The sequence below is a fragment of the Pongo pygmaeus genome, chromosome 12 (assembly GCF_028885625.2).
Source record: "Pongo pygmaeus isolate AG05252 chromosome 12, NHGRI_mPonPyg2-v2.0_pri, whole genome shotgun sequence".
In the NCBI taxonomy this organism is placed as follows: domain Eukaryota; kingdom Metazoa; phylum Chordata; class Mammalia; order Primates; family Hominidae; genus Pongo; species Pongo pygmaeus.
This window is the reverse complement of record NC_072385.2, coordinates 57,810,289-57,831,508: the sequence shown is the minus strand read 5'-3', so window position 1 is coordinate 57,831,508 and position 21,220 is coordinate 57,810,289. Positions and strand designations below refer to the sequence as shown.

At 40.1% G+C, this 21,220-nt stretch overlaps 3 protein-coding genes and 1 non-coding gene across 5 annotated transcripts in view; 2 read left to right on the top strand and 2 right to left on the bottom strand.

The window, feature by feature from the left end:
* EVA1A (eva-1 homolog A, regulator of programmed cell death) overlaps window positions 1-12,216 on the bottom strand; it is a 154,473-nt gene extending 142,257 nt beyond the window's left edge. Inside the window, exon 1 of one of the 2 annotated variants that reach the window (XM_063648576.1) lies at window positions 12,103-12,216. The gene's annotated coding sequence lies outside the window, so the exon portion shown is untranslated. Of the gene's footprint in view, window positions 1-11,999 lie in introns of both variants that reach the window. The other variant, XM_054474886.2, reaches the window with a different exon arrangement.
* On the top strand, window positions 2,689-2,793 carry LOC129030993 (small nucleolar RNA U13). The gene has a single exon (XR_008500882.1). It is a non-coding gene; the product is annotated as a small nucleolar RNA U13 (small nucleolar RNA).
* Window positions 11,603-20,769, top strand: MRPL19 (mitochondrial ribosomal protein L19). The gene is made up of 6 exons (XM_054474890.2): window positions 11,603-11,932; window positions 12,124-12,241; window positions 17,167-17,285; window positions 17,552-17,686; window positions 19,769-19,950; window positions 20,089-20,769. The coding sequence occupies exons 1-6, from the start codon at window positions 11,830-11,832 to the stop codon at window positions 20,308-20,310; spliced, it is 879 nt and encodes a 292-aa protein (XP_054330865.1). The 5' UTR covers window positions 11,603-11,829; the 3' UTR covers window positions 20,311-20,769.
* On the bottom strand, window positions 16,108-16,650 carry LOC129030738 (transcription elongation factor SPT4-A). Its single transcript, XM_054476384.1, is given in 3 exon segments — window positions 16,108-16,178; window positions 16,265-16,515; window positions 16,517-16,650. Coding segments are annotated over 3 exon segments (456 nt in total).
* Window positions 20,770-21,220: the final 451 nt, after the last annotated feature.

Genomic DNA, 21,220 nt, shown 5'->3' with positions numbered 1-21,220 from the left:
CAGACCAGACCTATTCAATCCAATCTCTTGAGGGTGGAGCTTAAGACTCTCCAGGTTAAACAAGCACTCAAGCAGATCCCTAAGTACACAAGATTTGAGAACTGTTATAGGCTGAGAATTTTGACAATAAATTAACATCTGGTTTTATTTAATTCAGCCTCAAAATCTCTCAGACTAGTGCAAGGCTGGAATTTTTCTTTTCTTTCCTTTTTTTTTTCTTATTTTCTTTCTTTTCTTTTCTTCTTAACAGCAAAAGGATTTCTTCAAATGTGATCTCAGCCAGAGCTGCTCTGGCTGGGGAGGGAAGAGATAAGGATTGGTGTTCCACCCTCTGATTTCCGCCTTAACAAACTTTCTCTCTTCCTGGCCCTGAAAAGCACAGATTTAGGGATTTGATAGCCCTGGTTTGAATCAAACACTCATCACTCATTTAGCTGAGCAAAGTGACCTTGGACAAGTTATCAAACTAATGTTCTTCCTATAAATTGGGAACCATTAATAATAGCTAACACAGAGAGTTCTCTCGAGCATGCCCTTGACCTGAACGCATTCCCTTGGTTGGCTGGGTACCAAGGCCCATCAGACTGGAGCCCTCAGCTTTTGTCTCCTCAGTAGAGAAAAGGGTGGGGCATAGCCTCAATCAAATACTGTTTAGTTAGATTTCTGCCACGTCAAAGGTTTATTCACTACAAAATTCTGTCCCTACAATTGCCAGCATTTCACATCTTTTCTGATAAGTTGGCCTAAGGAATGTTGGTGCTATTGGCTAAGTAATCAGCTATTTTTTTTTTTTTTTGAGACAGGGTCTCTCCCTGTCACCCAGGCTTGAGTGCAGTGGCACAATCATGGCTCACTGCAGCCTCAAACTCCCAGCCTCAGGCAATCCTCCTGCCTCAGCCTCCTGAGTAGTTGGGATCACAGGCACATGCCACCACACACAGCTAATTTTTTAAAAATGATTTGTAGAGATGGGGGTCTTTCTATGTTGCCCAGGCTGGTCTCGAACTCCTGGGTTCAAGCAATCCTCTTGCCTTGACCTCCCAAAGTGCTGGGATTACAGGCATGAGCCACTATGCCCATAAAACTTTCTTAAATAAATACGAATCAATAGTGTCCAAAACACTTTTCTCTAAAAATAAAAAAACTTGTTGTTTCAAAGCATTTGCTAAGACAGTATGTTGCTGCAGTTTTTCCAAAATGTCAATGAAGAAATCACTTTATGACTATCAAAACATGAGTGGTGTGTTTTACAACTAATACAAGTGACATGGCTACCCTGTGAGGGATTATTTCTAAAGTGTGTTACTGGAGAGGTATTTCTGGACCTGCAGCTCACTCATACCAACAGCATTAATACCCATACCTCAGCATTAATGCTGAGAACACGCACATGGCTAGCCTGGGCTGTCATCTAAGTACTGTTCTCTTTTTCCTTTGGGCAAGTGAAAGGCAGAGAATACAACCTAAGTCATTAATTTCTAAGATCTAAGTTTCAGTTAGTTGTTCAATCTTTTCATCCTTTTTTAAAAAAGACTATCAAGAGATCTATTGATGTTTTCTTGTATAATTTAATTCATTTTTTGTTACATTTTTAAAATCGCAAGTGCATCTTTGCTAATAATTTCAAGGGATATAAACATGTTCAAGCATTTTACACAGATCAAGCAATTATTTTTCCTGCAAATTTAATTTTGCATGGTAATTTAGGGTTTTATTTGGCTATTTTTTAAAAACACACACACACAAATTACATATCATAGTTGACTAACAGCATAGCAAACACTTGGTTTGCTTCCACACAACATTCCGGAGTTCATCCAAAGAAATGCTTGCATGAGATTTCCTCGGCTTTGGTGTCCCGAGGGCAGGAAGAATGTGCCCTCATTGCCTTGCGGAGCTCCCAGCCTAGTAGTAATTCAGTATATATTTACTAAACAGGATGAAGGAAGGGTTAATAACGAACACATGATGAAGCAAAGTAAATAGGCCTCAAAGCTTGAGGAACAGGGAGTTTTCTGAGCTCAGAATTGAAGGTAGAGGCCAGGTGTTGTGGCTCATGCCTGTAATTCCAGCACTTTAGGAGGCCGAGGTGGGTGGATCACTTGAGGGCAGGAGTTTGAGACCAGCCTTGCCAACATGGCAAAATCCTGTCTCTATCAAAATATAAAAATTAGTCGGGCATGGTGGCAGGTGCCTATAGTCCCAGCTACCCGGCAGGCTGAGATGAGAGAATCCCCTGAGCCCAGGAGGCAGAGGTTGTAGTGAGCCGTGATTACTCCACTGCACTCCAGCCTGGGGACAGAACAAGACTCCGTCAAAAAAAAAAAAAACAAAACAAACAAACAAAAAAAACGGAGGTGGACAGCCTGCCTGCTGTGGTGATCAAGCCTTATTCTAACCCATTTTGTTGTGACTGGCTCAGATTTCACTACATGCTTGGGAAGAGGCAAGGGCTTAGAAGCAGACAATCTTAGACCGGTTATGCAAGGAAGCCCTCACTGTATTCACAGACAGTGCTATCTCTGAGACATCTGAACGACAGTCCTTGAAATTTAAGGAAATGGACCATAGTTCCTCAGTGACTTCAACCTGAAAGACTAATCCGAACCCCAAGTATGAGCTCAAAGGTATTTGATGAACTTCAGCTGTCCTAACAGGAATATTTGCTTCAGAAATATTATCACCTGGATCCTTTTGTGATTCATAAGCATGATGACTGAGTTTTCACACTCCTGTGTGAGATATGCCTCCCTCTAACCTTATTACAACATTTGACACCTTACTCATTTGACATGAAAAAAATAATATTATCACCTGAACTTCAAGTGTGACTCCAGCAGCTGCCATAAGCTTCTCTGAACTCTGGATCTAGTTTGTAGGACTAAATTAACCATTTGTAGTTTCTGGGCAATATAAGTAGGAAGTGGGTTTTGTTATTGTTATTATTATTATGCACTCTTCCTATAGTAAATATTATTTGTTTGTTTAGCTCCCACACATCTTGCGGGGTACACCAAGAATGCAAGGCCCTCTTTACCTAGGACATTCCTCAGGTGTGGCTTTGCTGTGGCCAACCATGAAGGATGAGGTTGTGTCACTTGAAACAAAGAATAGGTGTGTTTATTGCTTCCTATAAAAGCAGCGTATTCCTTAAGCTTAGTGCTCCTTTGCTGTGAAGTGAACCTACTATCTGTGCACCATTCATCTTGGCCTGTGGTGTCACCCATCTGGGACTTGAGGACAAGGGGAACCTTTGCAAACATGCTGATGCTCATGCTATGTCATGAATAATAAAGTGCTTTGTCTCCGACCCAAGAGTCTATGTCTTCTACCAGCGTTTATGAAACAAGGTGCTAACTTATTTACTTTTAAGTAGGGTAAAATCAAATCCCAGCTCCTTTAATTATGTGTTACTTTTATCATAGCAAATCAGTCGCTATGATTACAAAATTAGAAAATATTCTTTTCTAACAAATTGTTATTTCCTTCCAAGATTCTCTTGGTAGCCCTGATTAAAAAGCACTGGTATGTTTCTCTAAACAAAAGACAAAAAATGGGATTCTAAGTCATTATATTTAATATTTCATTTCAGATTTTAAAAAATACTGTATTTCTCAAGCTCGTATTCCTCAGCTCTCAGCAAAATTCAGTTTTCTAGTAAAAATAATTCTCCTGCTTAGACTGAGGGTGGGCCCTGCAGCCATCTCTTTCCATGGTTGGCATCTGCAGTGAGCTCCCCATCTAGCCTCATATATGCCTGATAGTGGGCACAGGTCTCTGTCCACACACTGTGCATTCCTCATCCCCCATCCCTCATTATTCAATGGCAGCTAAAGTTGCATAATTTTCCTAGGTCCAGGGGCTTCAACCTTGCCTTCTGTAAACATTGACCTCTATCGTTTCTTCTTAGGCAGAAGCATCATCTTCTCAGGGTCCTAAAACTCATAAGCTCTGGAAGGTGGGTAGGAAGGAGGAACCCACCAACTCATGTTTTTAGAAACTCGAAGGAGGCCTGCCTAGGGCTCAGCTTGGGTAATGCTAAAACCAATGAACCTCTATCTCAGCAAGTTACTCTGTAACATCTGTACTCAATGTTTTATTCTTCAACTCCTGTGCCCTCCCTAAAAAGTAAAGGTAATAAATAAATACATAAAAACTGGCAATAAATGGAAACTAAATAGTACCAACACTAAAAACTAAACAGTTCTCACACTAATGATATCATTCAAGTCTCTGGCACTACAGTTGACCTTGAACAATATGGGGGTTGGGACACCAACTCCCTCCCACACAGTTGAAAGTCTGTGTATAGGCCGGGTGCGGTGGCTCACGCTTGTAATCCCAGCACTTTGAGAGGCCGAGGCAGGCAGATCACCTGAGGTAGACAGTTTGAGACCAGCTTGACCAACATGGAGAAACCCCATCTCTACTAAAAACACAAAATTAGCTGGGTGTGGTGATGCATGCCTGTAATCCCAGCTACTCAGGAGGCTGAGGCAGAAGAATCGCTTGAACCCGGGAGGCGGAGGTTGCGGTGAGCCGAGATCGTGTGCCATTGCACTCCAACCTGGGCAACAAGAGTGAAACTGCATCTCAAAAAAAAAAAAAAAAGGAAAAAAAGAAAATCTGTGTATAACTTTTGACTCCCCAAAAACTTTACTAATAGCCTTACTGATAACATAAACAGTTAATTAACACATATTTCACGTTATAGGTATTATATATGGCATTCTTACAAAAAAGTAAGCTAGAGAAAAGAAAATGTGATTAAGAAAATCATAAGGAAGAGAAAATATATTTACAATTCATTAAATGGAAATGGATCATTATAAAAGTCTTCATCCTCATTGTCTTCACGTGGAGTAGGCTGAGGAGATGGAGGAAGCGCAGGGGTTAGTATTGCTGTCACGGGGTAGCAGAGGGAGAAGAAAATTTGCATATAACTGGACTCATACAGTTCAAAGAGTGATGTGGACGGGAACAATTATATATCCAAAGGCCAGTTTTCAGCTTCCTCTGCCTGGGCATCTCAGGACATCTTTGGCTGTCAGCCAGCCCTCTCCTACCACCTCGCTCTCATCAGCTCACTGCCTTCCCGACTCCCTTCGTCTCTCTTTCAGACAGCTCCTTCTCTGCATCCCTGCTGCTCATTTCAACCACAATGGACCTCTATTCGGTCATGAAAAAGAATAAAATTATCTCATTTGCAGCAACGTGAATGGAACTGGAGGTTATTATATCAAGTAAAATAATCCAGGCAGAGAAATACAAATATCGCATATTATCACCATATGTGGGAGCTAAAAAGGTGGGTCTCATCGAGGTAGTGCATAGACTGGTGGTTTATCAGAGTCCGGGAGGGGTGTATGTGTTGAGGGAGCGGGGAGACACAGATAAGTTGGTTGAGGGGTATAAAAATACAGTTATATAGAAGGGATAAGTTCTAGTACTCAATAGTACAGTGGAGAAACTACAGTTAACAATAATTTACTGTATATTTCAAAATGGCTATGTTCCCAACATAAAGGTAAATGTTTGAGGTGACGGATATCCCAACCACCCTGATCTGATCATTACGTGTTGTATAAGTGTATCAGAATACCACATGTATCCCCAAAATGTATACTATGATGTCCCAATTTTTAAAAGAGAGGAAAGAGAGAGACTTTTTAATAAGGGAAGAAAGAAAAGCTTGAGGGGACCTAGACCGTCCAGCATTACTGTGTGGTGCTGTGGCCACCAGAGGACAGCCTAACCACATGCTATGGAACTCTGCCTTCCAGAGCCCTGAGGGTGCGATGTTTTCCACACAACTGAGAAACAATTTTTTTTCTTCCAGCCACGTGGAAGAAAATCATTGTCAAATATATTACATTATCTCCAACCCATTATAAGTTGATTGTTATAACTGTTTCCTGTGAGTTAGTCTCACCATTTTTTGTCATTGCAGGTATCTGCTTAATGTGAAATCAATGCATCTTTTTAGTCATTTTGTAGAGAAAAATGCAAAGGAAGTTGGCCAGTGCCCAGCCAGGAAAGGAAAGAGCCTTAGCCAAGTAATTTGGGGAATTTCCAGGCCCACTGATGAGTCCATTCTGGGGCAGACATAAATGAAGGAAGTTGTAGACAACAGCTGTCAAGTTCTCTGATTCCATTGATGAAATCCTCCCTAATAGGAGACTTAGCTTGTTGCCAATAAACACTTGAAACCTATATTAAACTCCCTTTGTTCCATGTTCATCAAGCAACCCCTTCCATATTTGACATTAAATTTTGCCTTCCAAGAGAGAAAGTCATGGTCACAAAGACATAAATGTTCTGGTATTCTGGTCAGCATATTATTTTTTGTTCACTTATAAGTTAATAAACTAGCATTTAGTTTTGTCATATCAATTTCAAAAATTTGGTTCATGTAAGTCTGCCCTAAATGATGTATCTATTTAATGCTGTGCTGAAAATCAGGTTCTGGGCTTCCAAAATCAAGTCAGACCCAGGGCCATGACAAATTCTCCAGTCAATATTATCTGTGAGGCCTTGAAGTATATATTTTGCCTGGATGAAGGAACTTCATGTTGCCTCATAAGCTCACCCCCACCACACATACACTCCTTTATTCACTATCTATTACTATTTAACAAATTGCTCCTAAATTAGGCAGCTTAAAACAACAAACATTTATTATTGTATGGTTCTGTGGGTCAGAAACCCAGAAGTGGCTTAGCTGAGTGATTTTGACTCCAGGTCTTTCACAATGCTGCAATCAAGAGGTTGGCTGGGGCTATGGTCAACTTAAGGCTCAATTAAGGGAAGGTCTGCTTGCCAGCTCATTCCTGTGGCTAGAAGCAGCCTTGCTGGCTGTTGGCTGGGGACATTGTTTCCTTGCCATATGGACCTTTCCATAGGGCAGCTCGTAACAGGTACCTGGCTTCCCTCGGAGTGAAGCAAAGGAAGTAAGAACTATCATAGTCAGAGCATTTGTGTTTTTATTTTATTTTTTAAAATTTATTTTATTTATTTTTTTGAGATGGAGTCTCGCTCTGTCGCCCAGGCTGGCACGCTAGTGGCGCGATCTTGGCTCACTGCCACCTCCACCTCCTAGGTTCAAGTGATTCTCCTGCCTCAGCCTCCTAAGTAGCTGGGATTACAGGTATGCCACCACGCCCTGCTAATTTTTGTATTTTTAGTAGAGACGGGGTTTCACCATGTTGGTCAGGCTGGTCTCAAACTCCTGACCTTGTGATCTGCCTGCCTCGGCCTCCCAAAGTGCTGGGATTACAGGTGTGAGCCACCACGCTCAGCTGTGTTTTTAAAATAGTATTGCTTTTCATTGTAAAACCAAAATGTACCTATTACAGAAAATGTAGCTAGAAAAATTGAAAAAGCAGAGAAAAACACGCTTAATCTCACCACTCCATCTATGCTTTGTGAGACTTAATCATAAATTCTATGTCGAGGTGAATGTCCAGAAGAGTATACCCTAGGCTTTATTCTAGGATTTTTGTAGTTTGAGGTCGTACATGTAAGTCTTTAACCCATTTGGAGTTAATTTTTGTATGTGGTAAGAGGTAGTGGTCTAGTTTCATTCTTCAGCATATGGTCAGCCAGTTTTCCCAGCACTGTTTATTGAATAGGATGTCATCTCCCCACTGCTAATTTTTGTAGACTCTGTTGAAGATTAGTTGGTTGTAGGTATGCGGCTTTATTTGTAGGTTCTCTATTGTGTTCCATTGGTCTGTTTGTTTCTTTTTGTACAAGTACCATGCTGTTTTGGATACTGTAGCCTTGTAGTATAGTGTGAAGTCAGATCACGTCATTCCTCCTGCTTTACTCTTTTTGCTTAGGATTGCTTTGGCTATTTGGACTCTTTCTTGGTTCCATATGAATTTTAGAATTGTTTTTTTTTCTAGTTCTGTGAAAAATGATAGTAATTTAATAGGAATGTCGTTGAATATGTAAATTGCTTTGGGCAGTATGGACATTTTAGTGACATTGATTCTTCCAATCCATGAGTATGGAATGTTTTTCCATTTGTTTGTGTCATCTATAATTTATTTCAGCAGTGTTTTGTAGTTCTTGTTGTAGAGATTTCATCTCCTTGGTTAGGTGTATTCCTAGGTATTTTATGTTTTTGGTGGCTATTGTAAATGGGACTGCATTCTTGATTTGGTTCTCAGCTTGAACACTGTTGGTGTATAGACATACTACTGATTTTTGCATATTAATTTTGTATCCTGAAACTTTACTGAAGTTGTTTATCAGGTCTAGGTGTCTTTTGGTAGCATCTTTACGGTTTTCTAGGTATAGGAGATTCTTTTTTTGGATGTGTTAATACATGAATCAGATTATAGTTTCCTCTTGCTGGCATCTTTAAAATAAGTTTTACAAAAAGCTTTTTTTTTAATTAGGTGAAGGATATGTTAATTAGCTCAACTGTGGTAATCATTTCACATTGCATACATATATCAAATCATCATGTTGTACACCTTAAATATATACAAATTTTTATCTTTCAATTATGTCTCAGTAAAGTTGGAAAAAAAGAATTTATTATGATCTATACATTTATCTGCAAACTTTATGCATTATTGCAATTTAATCCCTATACCAACCCAATGAGGTAGGCATACCTCTATCCTATTACCCATGAAGAAGAAAAGGCAGAGATGGGAACCTCTCTCAGACTCCAGTTAGTACATTTCAGAAATTTTTTTTACTGACTCTACCTCACAAATAGATGGAGAGACAGAAAAAAAAATACCACTTTCTATCTCTATTGCCTCTACCTCAATTGTTCCCAAATTGGAACAACTATCAGAATCACCTGGAGGATTTGTTAAAGCATAGATCACTGGGTTCTGTGCCCAAAGTTTTAAATTCAGTAAGTCTTGGGGTGGGACCTGAGAATTTGTAATTTTAACATGTTCCCTGGTTGTGCTGATGTTGTTAGTCAAGGGTTCACACTTTAAGAACCATTTTTTTTTTCTGTTCCAGGTTAGCACCATCTCTCTTTTGGAATATTTCAATAATTTTCTGCTTCCCAGCCATTTTCTAAAGTACAATCAGAGTGATCTATCTAATTTTACTTAGAAATATTTATTGGGTGCCAGATACTCTACTAAATATAGAGGATGTAATAACGAGCAAAACCGAGAAGGATCCTGATGTCACAATAACCTGAAGCAGCCAGTTTGCCTGGAATACTTTCTTCCCTTGGCTGAACATTATGTAATGATGCTCATGATCTCCTTTCCAAGGGTGTAAAACACAGAAGTAAATAATTAAAGTTCTATTCCTATAATCAGCTCACAAAATGGTTGAGCCAGCTCTGTGCTCTTTGATTTTGCTCTATGAAGTTGTTTAATAACAACTTAAGGTGGAATAATTTAAACTCCAGCTTGTTCTCCAAATTAAGATAAGGTCAAAACGGCCTGATAGATGTTAGGTGAGCAAGAATATGGGAGAAAATTAGATAAGATTCTTTAGGTTCATTCTTCCAATTTTGTAAAACTCTACACAACTATTCCTTCATTTGTAGAAGAGGAGAGGGCAGCAGGCGTGGCTTGGCAATGTCTAGTAAATCCTGCTGTCCTCCTGTGAAGGTCTGTCTTTTATTTCTCTGCCCCTACCCATAGGACCAATCCTAGCAAGAGTGAAGGCCACGTGTTCTGGGCATGGTTAATACAGAAAAATCTTCACTACTGCCAGTCATGATTATCTTTGCCTCTCCTTTTACTCTTAAGGGCTTGAAGTCTACTTTTTTGGGTAGGTAGAAAAGCCAAAATATTGCTCATCTGAAATTTTGGTTGTGAGATTCCTTGTCATTTACAGAATAAATTCTTGTTCTAATCAAAGAAGCTAGAGTTAAAATAGAAGGCCCTGTCTTTCTTCACAGCATCTTGAATTCTGTGCTCGAAACATGGCGCTGTTCCTCAGGCTGATGTAACAGCTTATGTTCTTCAGGATGGCAAGCCAGAGCATAGGAGCCAAGCTGCAGAGGTTGGTTGCTTTTTTGAGCATTTGACTTCTGTCAAAAGTAAACAGTAAGGCTTTAAACTGGGGAAAGACAAGAACAGGGTATGCATTTCTAAGCCATCTTTTTTTGGTTGCTGTGTGAAGGACTGGAGGTAACCAGAGGCAAGAAGACTAATGAGAAGGTTGTTGCAGGGATCTCCAGGGATCCTGAAGACAGAAAAAATGTTGACCTAGATTGGAAATATGGATGAGAGGATGAGAAAGTATATGGATTCCTGAAATATGATGGTGCCAGGCATAGTTTTTGGAACTTCATCCAGGGGGAGATAGGGAGGAATCAAGAATGGCACTGAGATTTTTGGCTTAGGCAAGAGAGTGGATGCTGAATCCATTCCTTGAGATACCCAATACTGGGAAGGAAGTCTGGAGCTGAAAAAGATGAACGCAGTATGGATATGCTGAATTTGAGGTAGCTTTGGGACATTAATGCAACTGGAATGACTATTATGTAGTTAAATTATCACATTACTCTAAGTGTTCAATCCTTATGTAACCACTGCTGAAATAACAAATTCCAAATTTCTTTTTTTTGTGTGTTTCTTTTTCTGTTTTTTTTTGAGACGGAGTTTCGCTCTTGTTGCAATGGCGCGATCTCGGCTCACTGCAACCTCTGTCTCCCAGGTTCAAGCGATTCTCCTGCCTTAGCCTCCCAAGTAGCTGGGATTACAGGAGGCTGCCACCATACCCGGATAATTTTTTTTATTTTTGGTAGAAACGGAGTTTCACCATGTTGGCCAGGCTAGTCTCAAACTCCTGACCTCAGGCGATCCGCCCGCCTCGGCCTCCCAAAATGCTGGGGTTAAAGGCGTGAGCCACCGCGCCCGGCTGTGTGTTTGTTTCTTAGAGATAAGGTCTCACTATATTGCCCAGGCTGGTCCAACTCATGAGCTCAAGGGACCCTCCTGTCTCGGCCTCCCAAAGTGCTGGGATTACAGGCATGCCTGGCCACGCCCAGTCATTTTCCAAATTTCTTAACAAGACTTACAATTTACCTTTCCAGCTTTACTTCTCCCACCTATCCATACCCACAGTTGCCCAGCCCAAATTCATTTGGGTTCCTCAAAGGGTTAATGCTTTCTGTAGTCTCAAGGACTATGGGCCAGCAGTTCTCTCAGGAACTATTCTATTCTCCTTTCTGTGCATACAACAAAGAATTAGAAAAATTAGCTGGGCGTGATGGTGCGAGACTGTAGTCTCTGCTACTCGGGAGGCTGAGGTGAGAGGATCTCCTGAGCTCAGGAGTTGGAGGCTGCAGAGCCATGATCGCGCCACTGCACTCCAGCCTGGGCAACAGAGGAAGACCTTGTCTCAACAAAACGAAACAAAACAAGTTAATGAGGGCCCAGGTAGGTGCTAGGTGCTGGGCTAAAATGGTGAGCAAAAAGAAGACTTTCTCCCTTCCCTTGCCTCATTATAGTATAATGGCAGATTTAAATACTAATCTAATAATTACACAAGAAAGAATTGCAAATGAGATCAGAGCTGCCAATCGAAGGCACCTAGTGGGAAAGAGGGCCTACAATGGGATTTTCGCATAGCGAAAGCTTGCCTGAGAAGATAGAGTGGATTCATAGAGGGAGGAAAAAGCTTTCTAGGCCGGGAGAACACCCCTGTGGAGGGGTGTAACTTGGCGCATTACGGGGAACTAGAGAAATGTGCACTTTTCCTAAGACATCAGGAAGGAGCGAGGAGAGACTTATCCATTTTGTCCCATAGCAGTCGCCATATAGTGGCAGACTGCAGCAACCTCGTCGCACTGATTACTGGGAGCTGTAGTCTTGACGTTAGCTAGCTGGCATGGCGGCCTGTATTGCAGCGGGGTACTGTGCTGCAATGGGCCTAGGCCGGAGTTTCCAAGCCGCCAGGACTCTGCTCCCCAAGCCGGCCTCTATCGCCTGCAGTAAGTGGAGCGGGACTTGCGAGCTGGGGCGCGTTAGGGGACCAGGGTCAGGATGGGGGAGGCGAACCTGGAGATCAGAGGCAACCCCGGCGTTGGTCCCCCGTGGGACGCCGGGTTGGGGGAGATTGCGGGGCTCTGCGGGATCTCAGGGTTGGCACGAGAGTCCTGACCTCCGTCGTCCGCTCCCGCAGGGGTCCACGCGGGGCCTGTCCGGCAGCAGAGCACTGGGCCTTCCGAGCCCGGTGCGTTCCAGCCGCCGCCGAAACCGGTCATCTTGGACAAGCGCCGCCCCGTGGAACTGGAACGCAGGTGAGGCACTGCCCTGGCGCTAGACCGGCAGCTGGGGTCGGTGCGCGCGTGAGGGCGTTCGCGTTCGAGGTCCCGGCTCTAAGGTGGGGGCTGCACCTCCCCCTGCACGAGCAGGTGTGTAGGATTCAAGAGCCAGCGCACCACACTGTTCTGTCTTTCTCACTTCTCCCCAAGCCAGCATTGAACTTCTTTGCAGTTTTATTGAGTCAGAACTTCAAGTAGGGATTCCCCATATTTTAAACTCTTTCCTCTGTAGTATTTGTCCTGTACCAGAGTTTTTCTCTGAGGTACATCCTGCTTATACCTGTTTACGTCCAAGAGCTGTTCTTTTCTCTCAAAAGACCCTTAACCCTGGATAGGAATCGATTGGCCAACTTAAAAAATTTGGTGTGGTTTAGGTTGGAAGTTTTGGCAGACAAAGCACAGTAAAACCCGCCACTAAATTGTGTCTGAAACTTACTCATCAAAACAGTGTGAATAAAAACTTATATGAATGGTGGTAATCTTGGAGGTACATGTAAATTTAAAGGACTTAGGGTCTGAAAAGAGAGCTGTGTAGCAACCTTTTTAAAAAGCCAGTTTTCAGAGGAAAAACCTGATATGATTATAGGCTTCTTGAAAGGGCTGTAGATTGTTGATTGGATTACTTCTGGGATTTTTTATTTTTTTATTTTTTAAATTTTTTTAGAGTCTCTCTCAGTCACCCAGGCTGGAGTGCAGTGGTGATTTTAGCTCACTGCAGCCTCAAATTCTGGGCTCAAGTGATCCTCCCGCCTCAGCCTCCTGAGTAGCTGGAACTACCAGTACCACGTCTGACTTTTTTTTTTTTTTTTAACGTTTAAAATATTCCACGGATTTAAATAGAAGTAAACTTGGAGTTAGAGAACTAAGAGATTCAGAAAATATTTCTTTATAAAACTTTGTTTTTGAAGGTAGAAATGGAATATCTCTTTTAAACGGTGGCATTTAATAGAATTCACTTAAATAGGAATGTAAATTATATGCTGTAGAGAACAATTTGACAGAATTTACTAAGTTTAAGTTGTGTATACCTTCTCACTCAGAAAGCACACAACTTAAACTCCTAACATGTATGTACAAGGAGACAAGCACGAGAATGAATGTAACAGGATTTTTTGTAACAAAAATTTAGAGACAGCCTAGATATCCATCAGTAGGTGAAGAGGCAAATACATTCATATGACAGAATATTGTATAGCAGTGAAAAATGAGTGAGTTAGAGCTAACTTTTAAACATGGAAAATTTTCACAAATCTGTGTGTAAAAAAACCTTTAGAATTATTAATGTAGTAGGATGCTATTTTTATGAAGTTTTAAAACTATAGGCCAGGTGCGGTGGCTCACGCCTGTTATCCCAGCACTTTGGGAGGCCGAGGAGGGCAGATCACGAAGTCAGGAGTTCAAGACCAGCCTGGCCAACATGGTGAAATCCCCATCTCTACTAAAAATACAAAAAAAAAAAAAAAATTAGCCAGGTGTGGTGGCATGTGCCTGTAATCCCAGCTACTCGAGAGGCTGAGGCAGAAGAATTGCTTGAACCCAGGATGCAGAGGTTGCAGTGAGCCGAGATCGTGCCACTGCACTCCAGCCTGGGCGATAGAGCAAGACTCCATCGCAGAAAAAAAAAAAAACTATACTAAACAATATATGTTGCCCAGACATACATGCATATGAAAAGTAAAAAGAAATGTAAGGGGGACCTTCTGAAACTTTGCCAAACAGTCAAACCTAACTTTACCAGTAATGGTACCAGTTGATATTATGTGTCTCCTGATGTGACAGAATAAGTTGTTCACATCGTCTCCCTGTAATATTCTTACTAAAATTATTTAACCTTAGTGTAGGCATGTGGAAACAATCCAGAATTCAGAGATGAGATAGTAGGCCTTGACTGTTCAAAAAAGTTAATGTTATAAAAATACAAAGATGGAGAAAAGTCCTAGTCTGAGAGACTAACGACCAAATATGACGTGTGAAGCTTGATTGTATTTTGAATTGGGCAACGAATAGATGTAAAATACCTTCCCAAGATAATGACATACATTTGAGTATGAACTCTATATTAGACCAAGCTTGTCCAACCCACAGCCCAGGACAGCTTTAAATGTGGCCCAGCACAAATTTGTAAACTTTCTTAAAATATTATGAGATTTTTTTTGTGACTTTTTTTTTTTTAAGCTTACCAGCTATTGTTGGTGTCTTTTATGTGTGGCTCAAGATAATTCCTCCAGTGTGTCCCAGGGAAGCCAGATGATTGGATACCTCTGTATTAGATTATGTTATCAAATTAATGCTGACTTTTATAGGTTTCAGAAGGGTATCGTGATAGTATAGGAGCAAGTCCTTATTCTTAGCATAAGCCTTCTAAATTATTGAGGAACGAAATGCCTTGCTGTTCCATATTTTTGAGACAGAGCCTTGCTTTGTCATCCAGGCTGGAGTGCAGTGGCATGATCTTGGCTCTGCAGCCTCCTACTCCTGGGCCCCTCCCTACTCAGTCTCCCAAGCAGCTGGGACTACAGGTGCCCGCCACCATGCCTGGCTATTTTTAAAAATTTTTTGTTGTAGAATGAGGTCTCACTGTGTTGCCTAGGCTGGTCTGGAACTCCTGGGCTCAAACGATCTACCCTCCTTGGCCTCCCAAGTGTTGGGATAACAGACGTAAGCTACCACACCTGGCTGACATTTTCAAATGGCTCAGAAAAAAATGATATGTATATATAAAGCAAATATAGCAAAATTTTAGCAGTTGGTAAAAGTAGATGAAAGATCTACAGGTGTTCATTGTATTACTATTTTTTGGTAGGCTTTAAAATTTTCAAAGTGGAAAATTGAGGAAGAGAAAGAAATTCATGGGAATAATCACCAAATTCAGGATAGTAATGAACTCTACGGAGTAGGAAGGGGATACACAGGGGCTTCCACAGTATTGATAATTTATTTCTTGAGGTGGGTGGTAGAGACATGAATATTCATTGTACTGTCATTTATACTTTTTATGTAGATTAAATATTTCATAATGAGCTTAAAATCAGTTAAAGAAGAAAAAAGGAAGATTATTATTTTTTAAGCAAAAGGATTTCACCTTTGTAAGACTTACACAATTTTCACATAGCTTCATTTCTATAATCACAACAATCCTGAGGTAAACAGGCAGGGTCTAATCATTCTTTTTTTACAGAGGGAGAACCAGCAACTTAGGGAAATCAAAATGGGGACACTAACAGGATTTCTGTGGAAATTTAAGTAAATGAGAATTTATGGTGAATTTTTTATTCTAAAACAAATACCTCACCTTGGCCAAAATGGGACATTACCCAAGGTCCCCTACTAGGGCAGAGGAGAAAAGGAAGGACTTACCTTCTACAGAGGCACAAACAAGGCAGACTAGGACCCAGCAGTTGCCTAAGGCCCAAGGGTCTGCAGTTAGGAGAATGTGAAATGCAAGGACGTGGGACTGGCCTAAGGTATAGGAAGAGCAGTAAACAGAAGAAAACAGACGAGGGGGGGGAAAAGCAAGAATTATTAAACATGGTCAAGGAGCAAAGAGCACTATGAAGCCTCAGGATTTCTTCAAGGGATACTGCTGTGCCAGGTCTAGAGGGCAGAAAGATACAACCACAAGACCCCAGGACTACCAAGCTGATGGGATTACCTAGCCTCTGGACAGCACCTTCCCATGGGAAGCAAGGAAGCATACTAGAAAGGCTGCAGTACAGAAGGCTCAGAAACAGTCAGTAGGGAGTAGAAGGGCCTCTGCTGCTCTGGGAAGATTCTTACAGCATAAATAAGCTCTTACTGTGCCTAAGAGAAAGGGAGAGGGAGGCAAGGAATGTATCAGGGCCTTAAGAACTTTCTAGAGGTTCATATTTATTGGCATTTGACCTAGAGTCCTTGCCATGGGCAAGGTGCCGCCCTGGGCCATGGATAGGAAAATCAGCGTCCTACTTTCTCTTCAGTTCAATCTGTTAATCCACCAACCCAAATCTCTCCCACCCGCACCTGTCATCCAAGGAAGAGAAAATGGTTCAGGGACATGATGTGCTGCAGCTGTGTCTCTGGATTTGTAGGTCGCTCCTCGACTTTTCAGCTCCTACATGATTCCTTGGGGCAGGTGACCAGTGAATGACACCGCATATGTACCTGGCTTAAAGTTAGTGACTCGCTGCCACTTGGAGACCTAACTGTCCTCTGGACTCATCATTGCAATGATTCCGTCAAAGGAAGAGCTAGTGCAGTCATATACCATCTCGGTTACTCTTCGTCTGTAGATAGGTGTCACAGCTGTCAGAACCATCATATTCAAACTGGTCTATAGTCTTGACCAGCAAACACAGCCAACAAGCCTGCAGATGCCCCAGGTCCTTCAGCACCATCTCCAGGGCCATCTTCTCTGATCAGGAAGATCATTTGAAAAGTCAGTTTATAATTAGTGATTTATATGTTGGTGTCTTTTCTGATATAATTTTTATAGCATGTATAGCTCAGTGTGAGGCCTGTAGTAATGGTTATAGGCTTTGGAGACTGACCAACATACCTACATTTAAATCTTGTTTTGACAGATTTATAGCTAATGTAACAATGGGTTAGTTATTTACCTTTTTCAAGCTTCAGTTTCTTGCTCTGTAAAAAGGAGATGACACCAAACCCACATGGTTGCTAGAAGGATTAATTTATGCTATAGATGTTTCATAAAGCTTTTAACAAAATACCAGGTGAGTACTCAGGAATTGTTAGCTATTTTCATGAGCATTAACAATTTTAGAAATAAGATTGACTTTTATTTAGACAATGAAGAATAAAACACATCAATATCATATTCTTTAATTTCTTTGAAAAGCAACAATTTTTCTTCTAGCAGCCTTTTGAGTTTACTTTTAATTATTTGTTTGTATTTTTCACAGGTTCTTGAGTCCTGAATTCATTCCTCCAAGAGGAAGAACAGATCCTCTGAAATTTCAAATGGAAAGAAAAGATATGTTAGAAAGGAGAAAAGTACTCCACATTCCAGAGTTCTATGTTGGTCAGTAAGAGCTGTATGTTTTTATTATTAGTAATTAGGATGGCTAGTTGCTTAGTGATTGGATGGTTAGTTTTCTTAAAAAGCAAAAGAAGATTGTCTTTTACATATTTGGGTTATGCTCATATGAAGTATTTATTCCTACATTAAAACATTTAGGAAGTTAAGTTATCTAGAAATGCTGTTTGTTTGTTTCTGCATCTTATATAAAGTTTACTTCTCAGCTGGGTGTGCTGAAAAAAAAGTTCACTTCTCTTTTGAATTTGTAGGCAGTATTCTTCGTGTTACTACGGCTGACCCATATGCCAGTGGAAAAATCAGCCAGTTTCTGGGGATTTGCATCCAGAGATCAGGAAGAGGACTTGGAGCTACTTTCATTCTTAGGAATGTTATCGAAGGACAAGGTAAGTTATATTTCATCATTTTCATTGTCTAGAAGATGTTATCTCAGGATTCCTTTTTGTTTCTGCATCCTGAGATAAGAAATCTGAAATTTGAAAGTAAAAGGAGACTCTGAGGGAAGATGTGGAGCCTGTAGCTTTAGAATGGATTGAGATTTGAAGTTAATGATTAAATATGGTTGATGGACTTCTTTCTCTTGAAGGCTTCTTATGTTATTGGAACAACAGTCATTAGAAGTAGACTTTGCAAACCATGGCAACATCAAAGGGGGGAATAAATTACTATAAAGCAGTATGGGGATATTCGTTTTAGGAGCAAATAACCCATGAGTAAAACTTTAAGACAAACCTATAATGTCTTCATGAATTACTTGCTCCTAAAATGAATACCCACATTTTACTTTATGTTATGACACAAAACAAAATTATCACTGTCTTATATGACTTTGGAGGAATTTTAAAAAGGCAAAATTGTGTTTATATACTATGCCTAATAGGCAGAGGAACAAGGAGTAAAACTCTAGCAAGATTATTAATTAAAATGGCAGAAACAGTTACGTTTATCAAGTTGTATGCTTCATGAAGTTCCAACAACAAAGTATTCTTATTTTCAAAGAAATTGAAAATGTGAAAGCAGTTGCTATCTTGCTTATTCTGTAATGACCTAGTGGGCTGTGCGTGCAGGAATTCAGCAGGACTTAATTGATTTGTGCCTTCAGTCAGGTCAAATACTTGGAGAGGCCTTGTAATAGAAGTAAATGAGTATAGGAGTGATGAGTCATTTGATTTTCTTTAAGCATTAAGATAGTAATAGTTTCTACTCTACATGGTTCTAGCCAATCAACTATGAGATACTGTATTTGAAGTACTGGACACAGAATACTCAAAAAGGATTAGCTCCCTCTTGCCATTCTCTAAAGTATGTCTGACTATTGTAACCTGCTTCAACCTTCCCCATCACTACTTCCTGCATTAGTGTTTCCTTCATGTTCAGTGGCTTTGTATACCATCTGTATAATGATAACTTCCAAATTTATAACTCCAGGACTGACCCTTTTTAAGTTCCAGATGTGCATATGCAGCCATCTGATCAACACTCTATTTGGATGTCTTATCAGCATAAGTTGAAAGCAGAACTCTTTATTTCCCCTTGCAGCGTGTTCCATTCACAGTCTTTTCTATTTCCATAAATGGTACCACTCTGCCTACCCACTTACTTTCACACATGCAGTCAATCAAGTTTTCTTGGCACAGTCTCCAAAAAATATATCACAATTTTGTCTGTTCTTCCCTCTACATTGCTATCACCCTCATCCATGTCACCATCATCTGCTTGCATTTGTGCGGTCTCTCTGGTTTACATTTCTGGTGGCTTATTCTGTTCATGCTGTTGTAACAAAGTGCTACAGGCTGGGTAATTTAGAAAGAACAGAAATTTATTTCTCACAGTTCGGGAGGCTGGGAAATCTAAGTTCAAGGTGCTGGCAGGTTTTGTATTTGGTGAGGCCTCCTTCCCTGCATCCAAGATGGTGCCTTGTTGCTGTGTGCTCTGGAAGGGCCAAGTACTGTGCCCTCACATGGTGAAAGGTGGAAAGGCAAAAGGCAAAACTGGTTCTCTCCAGCCCTTTAATCCACTAATCCTTAATCAAAGGAGCTTCTAACCAAAGTTGGAACTTAATATTTTACTTCTTTTGTACCATTAATCCTATTACTCTTAACATGGAAGATTGATTTTTCTTCAAGTAATTGGGAGATAAAAAACATGACATAGGGATGAATTCAGACTTTCTCTGAAGTTACTACTATGAGGATTGAAGAGATATGTGACTCAACATATTTCTAGAAGCCATTTTTTCTTTTTTAGACTATCATTCCAATTCAGACTTTCTCACTTTATATTTAAATGAATTTTAGCTTATTTCTATTTCTTTCAGTAATCTTTATCTTAAAAATTTCAAATTAACAGCACATTTTCTACATGCAAAACTTTGTGCTAATTCCTTTATGAAATGCTTTTACTGCAGTATGAAACATGTATAGGAATGTGGACTTAGATTGTAAGAATATGTTTTCTGTTCTATTTAGGTGTCGAGATTTGCTTTGAACTTTATAATCCTCGGGTCCAGGAGATTCAAGTGGTCAAATTAGAGAAACGGCTAGATGATAGCTTGCTATACTTACGAGATGCCCTTCCTGAATATAGCACTTTTGATGTGAATATGAAGCCAGAAGTACAAGAGCCTAACCAAGAAGTTCCTGTTAATGAGGTATGGGTTATACATTTGAAACTAGAAGTTCAAGTATAAAATAAGGAAGAAAGAATCATCTTAATGAAACTTCAGAAGAATTTTTGCTCATGCCTATCAGCCTAATTATTGCTTTTTTTTTTTTTTCATCTTCCTTAGCTGAAAGTAAAAATGAAGCCTAAGCCCTGGTCTAAACGCTGGGAACGTCCAAATTTTAATATTAAAGGAATCAGATTTGATCTTTGTTTAACTGAAGAGCAAATGAAAGAAGCTCAGAAGTGGAGTCAGCCATGGCTTGAATTTGATATGATGAGGGAATATGATACTTCAAAAATTGAAGCTGCAATATGGAAGGAAATTGAAGCGTCAAAAAGGTCTTGATTCTGAGAATGAATTTGGTTAGTTGCAGAAGATACATTGGGTCTAAGAGGATATATTTTGAGACCAATTTAATTTCTTTTATAAGAACATAGTAATTAAGTGAACTAAGCATTCATTGTTTTATTAATAATTTTTTTCTAAAATGAAACTTGTACACCAGTTTATTACTCTAAAAAGAGAATTACACATGCCAAATGGTCCGATGTCCATTTGCTTATTGGAGGCAAAGCTACAATAGAAGTCAGAGCATCACTAGAATGGTCTCTAATAAGCATGGAACCTGAGCAAAGGGAATAGGTGGGATGATTTTTTTTAAATTGTGAAACAATTCATAAGCACAACAATGTATGATTTACAGAATAATAAAATAAACATTCAGGTACCCACTATCAGGTTAAGAAATAGAACATTTATTAATATCTAAGAATGTTAAGAAATAAAACATTTATTAAGATCTCAGAAGACTCCGGTATATCTGCAATTGTATCTCTCTCCTTTTTAAATGTAAATATCATCTTGACTTGTTAATCATTCCCTTGCATTTCTTTTAGTTTACTGCCAACACATATATTCTTCGACAATATATTTAATTTTGAAAAACCTGAAAAAAAAAAAAAAGAAAAACCTGTTAGCAAGTATAAAGGGGCAGTATTACTATTATTGCATGAAGGCTTCAAGGGAAATGTTACAGTCTTTGGGTCATAGTCTGGCTTCAGCTTCCTCTGAGAGTTTACAGAGGCCAATTTTGAGCAAATTCATGGCTAAGGATATGAGTGAGTTTTGCTAAACAGAAGGCTCACCACAAGGTATCTGGCAGGATTATACTGGGTAACTTGATGTTGCAGAAATGTGGTTAGAGGAAGTAAACTGTTTTTTGATGCTCACAGCATGATGAATCAAACTCTATCTT

Excerpts from the sequence above, each read along its gene's own strand:
- MRPL19 (XM_054474890.2), top strand. The coding sequence starts at position 11,830 with ATGGCGGCCTGTATTGCAGCGGGGTACTGTGCTGCAATGGGCCTAGGC. Across the intron at positions 11,933-12,123 it reads GCCGGCCTCTATCGCCTGCA|GGGTCCACGCGGGGCCTGTC; the intron begins GTAAGTGGAGCG and ends CCGCTCCCGCAG. Across the intron at positions 17,687-19,768 it reads GAATGTTATCGAAGGACAAG|GTGTCGAGATTTGCTTTGAA; the intron begins GTAAGTTATATT and ends TGTTCTATTTAG.